This window comes from Monodon monoceros, unplaced genomic scaffold (assembly GCF_005190385.1).
Source record: "Monodon monoceros isolate NGI ecotype Baffin Bay Population unplaced genomic scaffold, NGI_Narwhal_1 Super_Scaffold_6, whole genome shotgun sequence".
NCBI classification, from domain to species: domain Eukaryota; kingdom Metazoa; phylum Chordata; class Mammalia; order Artiodactyla; family Monodontidae; genus Monodon; species Monodon monoceros.
Window position 1 is genome coordinate 93,590,888 of NW_021703783.1, and position 13,555 is coordinate 93,604,442.

General features: G+C 45.0%; 1 protein-coding gene across 2 annotated transcripts; it reads right to left on the reverse strand.

Annotated features, from left to right (window-relative positions):
• Positions 1-1,659: 1,659 nt before the first annotated feature.
• On the reverse strand, positions 1,660-8,251 carry SNU13 (small nuclear ribonucleoprotein 13). 2 transcript variants are annotated; one of them, XM_029206646.1, is made up of 3 exons: positions 8,124-8,251; positions 2,722-2,842; positions 1,660-2,041 (listed from the first exon to the last, which is right to left on the reverse strand). In XM_029206646.1, exons 1-3 carry the CDS (start codon positions 8,124-8,126, stop codon positions 1,779-1,781), a joined length of 387 nt encoding a protein of 128 aa, XP_029062479.1. In that variant the 5' UTR covers positions 8,127-8,251; the 3' UTR covers positions 1,660-1,778. The 2 variants fall into 2 exon arrangements, with proteins under 2 accessions (XP_029062479.1, XP_029062480.1); XM_029206647.1 differs by lacking the exon at positions 8,124-8,251 and adding an exon at positions 4,748-4,789.
• Positions 8,252-13,555: the final 5,304 nt, after the last annotated feature.

Sequence of the window (13,555 nt, forward strand, 5' to 3'; positions counted from 1 at the left end):
CCTCCACCCCCAAATTACTTCAGTCTTTTAGAGTATGACTGTAAAGATACACATACAACAAAAGAACGTACGTACTACCTCAGACTCCACCATCCACAGATAGATAGAAAACTGCTTGGGGTGGGAGTTGGGGCGGGGTATATAAACACTGGAGTGAGCTGGGGGAGATGATGAGCTCAGTAGATACAGAACAGGCCTTAGCATGACAGGGTGATTTTAGGTTCCCTAGGAACCCACTGCTGGCGTGGTCACACTGGCCCAAGCTGGCCAAGAGTAAACTAAATGTAATCCATTCTCATCAATACGACCATTATGGTATCCAGTTGTTTGTACTTTGGAAGAAAATTTCTGAAGGTAGAGGAGGTGTCAGGCTCTCATGGTACTTAAGATAGAGAGTAATGCGGCAGGCGAGGTGGCAGCAGCTTCAGTCAGCAATACCGGCTCCCCCGCTCTCTAGCACCTGTGGAAGACTGCTAGGAGCCCTAGTCCTGCAACAGTGATTCTCAACCAGGGGTGACTCTGCCACCAGGGAACAGCTGGCAATGTCTGGGGAGACGGGGAAGATTGCTAGTGACATCTAGTGGGTAAAGGCCAGGGAGGCTGTTAAACATTCTACAACATACAGGGCAGCTGAGGTTGAGAAATACTGCTCTAGAGTGACAGCAACACCTCAATGACTGAACAAGACATTTTGAACTACCAGAAATCATCTGGTGGAGGTCATGGCTTTTCCACACCTTCTTGGTGAAAAGTTCAAGAGACTAGTGACCATTCTAACGCTTCATTCAAGTATCAGCTGGACTCCTAACAAGAATCACACCTTCTTTAAACTGGAGTACGAATATATGTGTTCTTTATTAGGGTGCTCACAAGAATGACACATTAGCACTGTCCTTCTGATGTGACAGAGAATACATACATCTGACCCACATCATGGCAGGAAATAGGCAAGGGGTAAGGGCTCTCAGAGCTGGTACCAAGTGTCTACTGAAGAAATCTCCATTCACCAAAGCAAGGATGTTCCCTTGAATTCCATCATCTTTGCTGTAGCTTCCAGTTCTCCATGACTGGCCCAGAATCCTCCATTCCAGAACCTCTTGCCACACCTTCAAGACCTAGGTCAACTGTCCCATGTCTCACTCACCAAGGTGCCTCTGGAATTTTGCAGCGTATCTCTTTGGTATGTTGCTGCCCTGCCACCCTCAGGCATAGGTGGGAGTTGGGGGGAAATATATTACCAAAAGCAAACAGCAGGGGTACATCAGAAACTGACTCTTGGGACATACACCCAACAACCTCACAGAAACATGCTTCCTCCCCAAATGATACATAATGTCCTAGAGAGCAAAGGAAACCCCTTGATTATTCAAACACGATCCTGTATGCTGGGCACAAGGGATACAAAGTGGACAGTGTTTACTTCCATCATGCCCTGCACAGTAGAAAGGTGGCACCTGAAGGCTGGAACCAAATCTCTACCTTGGCTCTTCCCTGCCTTTGAATGGTATCAACCACCCTGCTTCCACCTGTTCTGGGCATGCATTTTCCAAAAGGGAGGATAAGATGGCAGAGAGAGAGTGGAAGTGGAGATTACAGGAGAGGCTGGGGAGGAGATGACAACCTAAAAACAAGACAAAAACAATACAAAAATACAAAAACCAAATTGAGCACTAAAATATTTTATAACAATAGAAGGTAGCTGGAAATGCTAACAGACAAACGATACATAACCCCTGGGGTAGGAGTCAGCAGCAGGGAGTGTGGCAGAGGCCACCTGTTTAGACTAAGAGCCTTTCAATGGACTGTTGGATGGACTGGATCTGCTGCTTCAGTTGTGAGCCTTCTTTGATGGTGACAGAACAGGCGATGACAGGTCTGGAGACCCCACAGGCTCGCCCCAGGGCCTGCTTGGAGCGCACAAACACGTAGGGCACATTCTTGTCCTCACACAGCAGTGGGAGGTGCAGGATGATCTCCAGGGGCTCGGCGTCTGCAGCCATCACAATGAACTCAGAGATGCCTCTGTTGAGGGTTTTGGTGGCTGTAGAGAGAACATGAGGCCAATAGGTGATGTGGGGTTGGGGAAGGGAAGCCACAACAAAGCCATTTCCAAGGAAAAGAAACAGGTGCAAGAAAACTGGGCAAAACGTCCAGGACTAAGCAATTCTGTGCCCCATAGTGGCCTTGGGAAGTGATAGGGAGCCAAGCACCAATTACTCATCCCCAATGCCTTTCTCAAACCCTACATCAAACCCATCAATTCTGTCCAAACACATCCTAAATCAGAGCCCTTCTTTCCTGTCCTCTGCTACCACACTCATCCAAGTCACCACCACCCCTTGCCTGGTTGACTCGAACAGCTTTCACACAACCTCTACCAGCACCAAGCAGTGCAATGCAGCATTTCTCAAACTCTGTGATCAAGGATCAGGGTTTTACCATCCCAATCTGCCACGATCTATACTTCTGGAAAGCTCATACCACATGCAACTCACCGAGCAAGTTCAATGCACCACTGCATTGTTCAAATGCTTATTCCTGATTGCTTAGCTCTGTGACCCAGTGCTAGCCCACGGACCACACTCTGCTGCTCTTAGGTCCTCATGCTGGGCCTAATCAAGAGCATCCAGCCCTCTTTCCATACTGGAAATCTAGTCCAGAGACCCCATACAGGGACAGTGCCTTTAGCACTCTTCCTGGAGCACTCTCTGGTTGCCTTACCCTCATTGGCTCCTTTTCGAAGCTGCTTGTAGTTACATGACTGCTGAACGAGGTCCAATAGTTTCTTGGTGAGGTGGGCATCTGCAAGAGGGTAGGCCTTCGGATTTACATCAGCCTCAGTCTATGGGGCGGGGGGGAATCAAAGCATGAGTCAAACTGAACTAGAAGTTGTTCCAGACAAGTCACAAAATACTTCAATCAACAATTGAGAGAGACAATGGTCAGCTTCCCTGCTCCCCCCCCTCCAAACACACACATTTAATAATTGACACTGGCCTGCCCACTCTCAACTTAGAAAAAAGAAATTTTAGGCTCAAGAAAAAAAAATTAGTAATTACATAATCCAATAATGTATACTAAAGCTTATGTATTTTTGCCTCTTTAGCCTAATGCTTGCTAATATTATTGCAAATGGATTATTACAGGCTTCCATGGCTCAGTACCCATTTCAGTCACATGGGGTAATCTCTAAATTTGGATTTCCATATTCCACCCTGAATTTACTAAATCTAAACTAAGGTATAATTTATAGAAACCTAGCACAAAGTTCCCTCTATTCCCTTCAATATTTGAATCTTCTTCTGTTTTCAGTAAGAATCCCGGTTTCCAAAACATCAAAATATTTTCTCATTTATTCTACCCTACAATACATATAAAATTGTTTCAGAATTGCTATACCAATACTACCTCCACCAACTATAAGGTCAACATTTCTTTTTATTCTTAGAATATATGTGACTAAAGCCGTCCAGAGTATTATATTCAAAAGTTACTCAAATGATTTTTTTCCTGTGGTTATCAATTTGATATACAATTAGGGCTCCTTCGTATTTAGTTTTCTTTTTAAAAAAATTCTTAAAAATACATAAAACATCTACATGGTTCCAAAGTCAGTGTTTTGAAAACTGGTAAAGGTAAACTGTAGAGCATTTATCCTGCCTTTCCTATACAGACTGTATTACTAGGTAACCAAATAGCGAGGATAAGTTTCTCCTGTATTCCACCTAATAAAGAAAGAATGATACAATTAAATAGCACCATCTTGCAACCCATACTAATTTAATCCAAATTAATGGATCCAGACATTGATTTTAATAGCTACCAACATCACAAAAAATACCATGTGACCACTGCCCCTCTTAACAAAACATCTGTGATCAAGCTGTCTTGGGGTGGGGGGCGTAGGCGGAGAGCTAAGAAAAAATATGATCCAGCCTTTGATTCTTTTTTTTTGGCCGCACCGCAGGGCATTCGGGATCTTAGTTCCCCGACCAGGGATCGAACCCACGCCCTCAGCAGTGGAAGCTGTGGAGTCTTAACTACTGGATCACCAGGGAAGTCCCAGCCTTTGATTCTAATACTAGATATTTGATAGTAAGGAATTATTAAATTTTGGGGTATTGTAGTGGCATTGCAGTGGTTGAAAATCCTTATTTTATAGTCACATACTGTAATACCTATGGATAAAATGCTACCTCGGGCTTCCCTGGTGGCATAGTGGTTGAGAGTCCGCCTGCCGATGCAGGGGACACGGGTTCGTGCCCCGGTCCGGGAGGATCCCACATGCCGCAGAGCGGCTGGGCCCGTGAGCCATGGCCGCTGAGCCTGAGCGTCCGGAGCCTGTGCTCCGCAACGGGAGAGGCCACAGCAGTGAGAGGCCCGCGTACCAAAAAAAAAAAAAAATCCTACCTCAGTGGATCCGTTTCAAAATAACACACGTAGGGAACAAATTGGGTGGTGCCTGGCCTATTCCATTCCTTCTACCCCATCTTCACCTCTCAACTTTAACCATTTTAATTAATTTCTCATTTGTTTTCCCTGTGATTCTTTTCACAAATATATATTTTATTATAGACATAACCCGGGTGCAGCCCCCGTTACCATTCCTGAGCACTGAGCGGTTCGCCCGCAGCGCTGCCGTCTAACCCTGGGTTTGGAGGCTGCTGATTTACATGTGTGCGGTGCCGCGGCGGCACAGCGGTTCTAGGTGGTGACCCATGGGTGATGGCCCAGTGGGAACACTCACCATTGAGTCCGCCTCGGCGGTCTCCTGCCTGATGCCGCAAGGACAAAGAAATGACCCACCCCCAGAGGAGCAGGAAGTGACGTCAGGGGAAGTGGCGTCAATAACCTGATTGCACCAAGATGCCTGTTCCCTAATACCAACACATCGCACTGGGTGAATTTGTCATGGTCCCAGGGTGGTGAGGAATTAGGCAAGGGCTGGAGGAGACCTCTAATTATTTGCTCTCTTCATACATTCTAGAATCAGCTTTTTCAAGGTGTACAAAAAAAGCCTGTTGGGACTGATTTGTAGATTTGAAGTAATCCCAATTAGGATAAGACACCTTTAGGATACAGAATCTGTCAACCCATTCAAACACATGTATCTACCTTTAGTGCTTTTAAATAAAGCTTTGTAATTTCTCCAAAAGTTTTAATATCTTTTAGACTTACTCTTAAGATATTTCAGCTTAAGAAAATTCACTCTATTCCGTAGTATACGAAGAATTTCTTCTGTTATAAATAAAATTGATGTTGAATTCTGTCATGTTTTTTGTACTGAGTTGGATGAATTAGACCTTTCTTCTTAAAGTTTTTCTAATGTTAAACCACTTTTACACTCCCGAGATAAAACCAATTTTAATATTTTCTTATGATGGTTGCACAATTCTGTAAATATAAGAAAACCCACTGAGTTATACACTTTTTTTCTACTACCACCTTGTTTTGGTTTTGTTTTTTAAAATTAATGTATAATTGACCACAATATTGTGTTAGTTCCAGGTGCAAAACACAACACCGTTATTTGATATTTCTATACATTACAAAATGATCACCATTGAGTTACACACTTTTAGAGTGGAACTTTATGGTATGCAAATTATCTCAATAAAGCTATTTTTTAAAGTAGGTGTAAAGTTTTTTCATGTCAAAGAACTTTAGTTTTTCTTATTGAGTTATAATTAACATATGGTACATTAACTTAGTTTCTTTATTATTATTCAGCCGTCCTATTTCTACTTGAATTGGTTTTGATTCTATTTTTTCAGGTATTTGTTCATTTCATCTAAATTTCTACATTTATAGATATCACATTGTTCATAATATCCTTTCTTTTAATGTTTGCAAATTATATCTCCTTCAAGTTTGTTACTCCTTGTTTATAACTTTTTGCTTATTTTCTTGATTAATCTCACCAGAAGGGACTTTTCATGTTATTTCTCCCTCACCAAGCATTTTAGGTTCCAGTGCTTCATTTGTACCCTACATACTCTCAATATGTGGTATTTTCATTATTGTTCAGTTGTTTTCAAATTTCCCTTATATATTTTCCATTTGACCCACGAGTTCTTTATACCTTCTTTCTAAATACTTTGTTTCTGATTTCTAAGTCATTTGTATTTTAGTTGGGAGACATTATTATCATCTTTTAAGATTTGTTTAACTTGCTTTATGACCCAGTAGGTGGCCAATTTTCATTAATGTTCTCTGCTTGAGAAGTGTCTTCTATAACTGATAGGTAAAGTATTCACTGGTTTCACTACGACCACTAGCTCAAGTTTATTCATAGTGCTGTTCTAATCTTCTATTTCCACACTGATGTTTTGGCTTCACGATCAATTAAATGCTATATAATTGCATATTTGTCTATTTCTTCTTGTAATTATGTCATTTTCATTTTACTTGTACCTTATTTTTTAGCCACTATCTTTACTGATTTTTTTTCCCGTTCTTTTTACTTCAACCTGTCTTTTAACTGAAGCACTTAATCCATTCCTATATTTATTTAAGTACTGATATATTGGGTCCAAATCTCCCTTCTTTTGTGCCTTCTATTTGTCCCACCTGTTCCGTTTCCTTTTCTCTCTTTCCTTCCTTTGAGTTTTTTCTCCCCACTATTTTCCCCTCTAGTGGTTTGGAATTATTTATCTATATTCTTTTGGTGGCTATCTGAGAAATCACAACTTATGTCTGTCAAAATCTAATGCTCAATAATATCACCCTCCTCTTAAACAATAAAGGTTCCAGCAACACTTTTATTCCTATCACTCCTCATAAATATACTTTTTAAAATGCCAGATATTTTTATTGCAGTTTCCAATAGCCCATCTCTGGAAATTAGGATTCTCAACTCTTAATAAACATAAAATGCACAAAAGGGGAGACTTCAGGAGATCCAACACGATCAAAGAAGAGTCACTTTATTGGTTTAATAAAAGTCAACAACAACAAAAATTCCACTCAACTTTAAAACCAAACCACCTTATAAATAGCAACTGAAATTTGCTTAGTGTGTGTTTATTCACCTTTTAATTTTTCCAAGGGCTAACTGAATGAATGAAATCTTACTGCTAGGCAACTGTAACCCGTAGCTTGATGCGTTTGATTTCCCCATACACCAGACAGCCGAAACCTACAAGGTTTTGATTTAACAACAAATAGTGCATGCTCACTCTCTCCATACCAAGCGTTAGGTCTACTAAATGCATTTAAACTGAGATCAACCGATTCCAAAACTTTTCACGGCACTGCGAAAGATGAGCACTGGTTTAGAAGCTTTAAATTCTAGACTCAGCCACGTACTAGCTTCAAAATGGGGGCGGGGCGGGCAGTAGGGGAGATACCGCTGGGATCCAAAATCCGTTAAAAGGATTAAACCTCATTACGGAAATCAGTGTTTTGTAAACTCTTCCCTCCTTACTAAGTGCCAACCAAAACTAGCTACCAGGCCACAAGATCTGACTAAAAAGTTAGAGACCACCAAGAGTTTTAGAGGAGCCGCACGTGGTGCTACCAGCGCTTCAGATTTCAGAGGCTACCGCCTCGCAGGAAGAGTCTTTCCTGCATTCCAGGCTGGGGTTCACTCCACGTTCCCCACAGCCCCCAAACGCCAAAGGCCACTTTAATCCCTGGCCCATGTAACTCGCGGCAGACACTAGGTGCGCAGACCCATGGAGAGCTCCCTCTCTTGAACATCAGCAATGGAGAAAGCGGGGTAGGGGAGGGCTGATCCAAATCCAGGGTTCCACCCCATACTCTAGCGATCCCCCCAAAAGAAAAAGAAAACCGATGGAGCCAAGTTTCCCCATCCATCCAGCTTTCAACTCTCTCCTACGTGGGTTTGTCTCTTTCTCCCAGGTTGGGCTATGCCCCCTCTGCTCACCGGAGGCTTTCGGCCAGGAGCACAAACTGCGGAAAGAAGCCCCAGCACAGCACCTGAGACCCTGAGTCCTCTAGACTTCTAACCTCGGGCCGGGAGAGAAGACAGTGCTTGGCGCTACGCGGCCGCCCGGGCCGGGCGGACGAGACGGCGCACGTTTTAAGCCCCCGACAAGCTAGTGAGAGAACGGAACCCCGTCTCCCACTTCCCAGCCCTTCAGCCACGAGCACGCACTCACCATGGCTCCGGTTCCGTGGTACCGTCACTCTTCAAGGAGCACAGGCGACGTCAGAGATGCAGCCCTCACGGCTGAGGCAAGTCGCACGGTAGAAGTGGAAATGGCAGCGTGCGGCAGGAAGCGGAAGTGGCGTCACCAAGAGGCGGGCGGGTCACGCCCCTTAAAGGCACCAGCGGGGAATGACGCCAGTTTTGGGCGAGGGACCGTATTTTGCTGTTTTTACTGTTATTCTACCATAAATTATTGGCCGAAACAGTGAGTTAAACATTCAAAAAATAACACACCAAAACAAAGATTTTCAAGGGTGTCGTCATTCCCTTGCTAGTTTATCTTTTAGCACATTTTTGTGCTTTTAAAATCATCTTTTTTACTCTACCCTGGTAAAGGAATGGTATGGAGATAATGATAGGTAATCCTAAATGTTCTCCTTCACATTCAGATGCCTTTGTTAAATTTTCTGGTGGGGGTGGAGTCCACCAGAAATGGAATCCATTGAGTAGGGAATTCAAGAAGAACAGCAGGTTTGAGGATGGGGGCTGAGTTTGTCAGGTTGAGTTTGGAAATGTCTAGGACACCCAATTCCTTCTGGCTTAGCATGGTACTTTTTTCCCTATGCTGCTCCAAATCTCCATTTTTTAAGGCTACACTCATGCCTCACCACCTCCAAGAGGTCCTCCTGGATTCTTATGGCCCTTACTCATCTCTCTTCGCATGATGCCAGGCATATCTTGGGACCATTTTGTTGTTGTTGCTGTTGTTGCTGTTGTTGTTTTGGCCGTGCCGCTCAGCTTGCAGGATCTTAGTTCCCCAACCAGGGATTGCCTTGGCAGTGAAAGCGCAGAGTCCTAAGCACTGGACTGCCTGGGAATTCCCTCTTGGGACCATTTGGATCTAGCCAAAACTAGACCGTAGTGGGCCAGTTCCAGTTATTTCCTTTGGAAACCTAGAAGTAGAGACGTAGCAGGACCCTTAGGAATCACGCAGTGCAACCCCTTCATTCTACAGATACTGAGGCCCAGAGAGGGGAAGCTCCTTGTCCACAGTCACAGAATGAGGCAGTGGCAGAGCCAGAACTGGACCCTGGGAATTTTGGCTATCGGCTTGGGTTACTTCCACCACATCTGGTTGCTATGCTTGAAAACCCAGCCAGATGGGTTTGAAGTGGCTCCAGGACTGAACATTTATTACATGAAAAATCCCCCCATCAGACTTCGTCCATGCATATCTATGACTTGTCAAAAAATAAATTTTGTCTCCAAATTAAGAAATTCCCACTGATGGCTCCTGTTTAAGAGTAGAACCTGAGGGGACTTCCCTGGTCGTCCAGTGGCTAAGACTCCACACTCGCAATGCAGGGGGCCCGGGTTCGAACCCTAGTCAGAGAACTAGATCCCATCTGCTGCAACTAAGAGTTCGCATGCCGCAACTAAAAAAGGATCCCACATTCCGCGTGCAGCAACTAAGCTGCAACTACAGTCCTACATGCCACAACGAAGATCCTGCATGCCACAACTAAGACCTGGCACAGCCAAATACATAAATAAATAAATAGATATTTTTAAAAAAAGAGTAGAACCTGTGATTTGGACACTGCTCCTCATCTTTCTCAGATCCTGTTTCATATTTCCTTTTTTTTTTTTTTTTTTGCGGTACACGGGCCTCTCACTGTTGTGGCCTCTCTCGTTGCGGAGCACAGGCTCCGGACGCTCAGGCTCAGCGGCCATGGCTCACGGGCCCAGCCGCTCCGCGGCATGTGGGACCTTCCCGGACCAGGGCACGAACCTGTGTCCCCTGCATCAGCAGGCGGACTCTCAACCACTGTGCCACCAGGGAAGCCCCATATTTCCATATTAATTGGACCTATTAGCTACCACTGTGGGAGAATGAAACCTTATTATTCCAGTTTACAGTCATAGATGTGTCATTATCATTTGCTTTTTTGATATCCTTTATAATAATGTCTGGTTGTTAGTTGGCCTACCTGTCATCTTGGACCATTATATCCCAGATCTAGTAATGACTGATAGGGGCTTGATGTTTTTATGACCACGAGTAATGAGACTGTAGACTCTACCTAATTAATTGTTTCCCAACTGTATAATAACTCAGTTTCCATGTTCTCACAGAGCTAGCCCACCCTCTTGTATCTTGCTATTTCACTTGCTAGTTAGTTGATAAATGTTAACATAGGCTCAGAATCAATTTGTCTTAGAAATTTGTCTTTTACCACAGTTCTGTGCTTAAAATGCTAAATCCTTGCCGTGGCTTACTAGGCCTCTCCCCACCAGTACCCCCCTCCTCATCCGCATGGTACAGCCCCACCCACCTTCTTTTTCTACCCTGAGCTCACCCCAATCTCCCCAAGCCCATCCCTCACTCTCTTTTGGGAGTGATGTGATGTGCTCCACTGTTCTGCTTAGTATTCATCACCTCTTCAGTGAAGCCTCCCTGATCATCCAGACCAGGTAATTACCCCTGCTGGATGCACCCACAAGCCCCCTGTACTTGCCCTTTGTAGCCTTCATCAACTCTGTCCTTATTCAGTGTTTGCCTTTCCAACCATACTGAGAGCTTTATGAGAGCAGGGCTGGTAGATGCCTTGGACACTTTGGATATCTATCTTTTGGCACTGGGCCTGATCCAAAGGAAGTTCTTTTTCACTTAGGGATCTTTGGTGGGAAGCAAGCAAAAAGGAATCTGGGAAAAGACTCTGCAGTGGAGCCTGGAGGCTCAAGGGGAGCTGGTTGTGCGAGCAGGACCAGACATAAAATCTTACGCCAGTGTCCTAAATTTAGCTAAAGACCACCAGGCACATACCTCTACAGTGTTATTACTCATTGCAACAAGGGAGAACACGTACCATCGGGAACTGTGGCACTTCTCAGTAAGAGGGTGTTTGGATTTACTATAGGATTTGACCTTGTGTCAAATGATTTCGGGAGGGTTCAAGGAAATGGGGTTTGCTCTGGATTAGACGCTATTAGAAAGTGTGAGTAATTGTATGATTGGGCATCCTAGTAAATCTTATCTACAAGGTGGAAGGAATGAAGTGAGGCTAAAGCTATAATTGGTGACAAAATAGATATTAGCCAGGATGGTAAGGTGTTTGGTTATTTTTGTGGTTTTGACAATGTTCACGCTTTTGTCTGTGTTCAGACATGACTAAAGAGTGGTCTTGTTTTTGTCTTGATTATCACAGTTAGAGTGGTTTTGTCTGATGCTGACACTCTATGAAGTATTTTATGTTCAACAGGAGAACACCAAGGCTCAGCTATGAGTGTCAGGCCAGCTCCTAGCAACATCAGGCCTAACTGATAGAGCTGGGCCAGTTTCTAGCTGCCATGGGCTGCTTTTCTTTTTTTTTTTTTTTACCAACTTCCTATCCCTACCTTGATAGTTAGAGCCCTGGAAGAGAGGGCCCAATTGGCCAAACTTAGGTCACACCTCCACTCCTTGGCTGTCCTGGGCCTGTGAAAGAGTATCAGGTATAAGCCGGGGTAACATTTAACCAAGATACATTGTGTGGTATATTGAGTTCTCTTTTTAAAAAATTTATTGATTTTATTTATTTATTTTTGGCTGCACTGGATCTTTGTTGCTGCGCACGGGCTTTCTCTAGTTGTGGTGAGCGGGGGCTACTGTTCATCGCAGTGGGCATGCTGCTCCCTGCGGTGGTTTCTCTTGTTGCAGAGCACGGGCTCTAGGCACACAGGCTTCAGTAGTTGTGGCATGCGGGCTCAGTAGTTGTGGCTCGCAGGCTTAGTTGCTCCGTGGCATGTGGATCTTCCGAGACCAGGGCTCAAACCTGTGTCCCCTGCACTGGCAGGCAGATTCTTAACCACTATGCCACCAGGGAAGTCCCTGGGTTCTTAAAGTAGAGAAATACTTCCCAACTGGTTGGTAAATAGGTGATACCCTTCTACTGGGACCCCAGGGGCCACTTACAACCCAGGTATTAAAGGGTTAAGGCGTGGCCCATTCTGATTGGCTGATGACCCTGCCTGCTCTGTAATTCAATATTTTGAATATAACCTTTGGGTGAAAGTCTCCAGGGTAGCATTTATACTCCTACAAACAGTGATCTTGAGATGGGAAAGTAATCCCCTAACAAAAAATCAGGATATGTTGGGTGGTTAAACAAGAACACACATTCAATACAGTGTTCATTAAATGTTTGATATTGGATAGCCTGATGGACAAATGGATGAAAGTATCAAACAGGAAGAAAGAAATCAAGCAGACTGCAGTTTCCATCCCTCCATCATACACAGGGGAACTTAATCTCTCCATTCCAGAGGTCAGGATATTTAAAACAAGTTCTTCTTCCTCTTAATTCCTTTTGGGCAGTTCCCTGATGTTGCCCTCACCTGTACTGAGGGCATGTTATCCAGCCCTGATGCCAGGAGCAGCAGCTGGAGCTGAGGCCGCAGCATCAGAAGCCTTTGTGAGGTGGCCTTAGCTACGGGGGTGCTATGAGGCAGGGGCTACCCCGCCCTGAAGTGGCTGGGTCAGCCATACCAGTCCTGCCCTACAACTCCTGAACACCACCTGCCTGACCTAAGCTGTGTCATGTTGCTGCCCCTCCTGGGCGCCTGTGCCGTGGTGGGGCCATTCCAGGGCCCTGAGTGGGAGCCAGTGCGGGGCCTGCTCTCCGAGAATCACAGCTGCAGGGACCCTCGGTGCTGCGGCAACCTGCTTGTCCTCTGCCTCTTTCTGATCTGACAGGTTCAGAACTACTGGCACCAGATCACCAGGACCCACTCCAGCATGAGGAAGGTCATCAAGGTGAGGGGATCCTACACACCTCCTTCCCTCAACACCATGATTGTCTCAGTCATTTGTTACAAGGACCCTGTTCTATGCCCTGTGTATCAGAGATGAACTCAGACTGGTCAGGAAGAGCATTATCTTGCCCCAAACCCAGCGGTCACCCTGGACTTCTCTCTCCGTCACTCCTCAGGATCAATCCACCTGCAGGTCCTATGGGCTCTACTTGCAACCCATATCTCAAATCTGATCACTTCTTCTTCTTTTTTTTTTTTTAAATTTATTTATTTACTTTGGCTGTGTTGGGTCTTCATTTCTGTGCGAGGGCTTTCTCTAGTTGTGGCAAGCGGGGGCCACTCTTCATCGTGGTGCGTGGGCCTTTCACTATTGCGGCCTCTCTTGTTGCGGAGCACAGGCTCCAGACACGCAGGCTCAGTAGTTGTGGCTCACAGGCCCAGTTGCTCCGTGGCATGTGGGATCCTCCCAGACCAGGGCTCGAACCCGTGTCCCCTGCATTAGCAGGCAGATTCTCAACCACTGCGCCACCAGGGAAGCCCCAAATCTGATCACTTCTTAAAACTTCACTTCACCCTCCTGGGCAAAGCCACCCTCAGGGCTCACCTGGACTGTAGGTACTGCCTTCTGCCTGGTTCCTGCTTTCTCTC

What these genes read in the sequence shown, in the direction of transcription:
- SNU13 (XM_029206646.1), bottom strand. An exon ending in TCGAAAAGGAGCCAATGAGG is followed by an intron (nt 2,042 to 2,721) that starts GTAAGGCAACCA and finishes TTCTCTCTACAG; the next exon opens with CCACCAAAACCCTCAACAGA.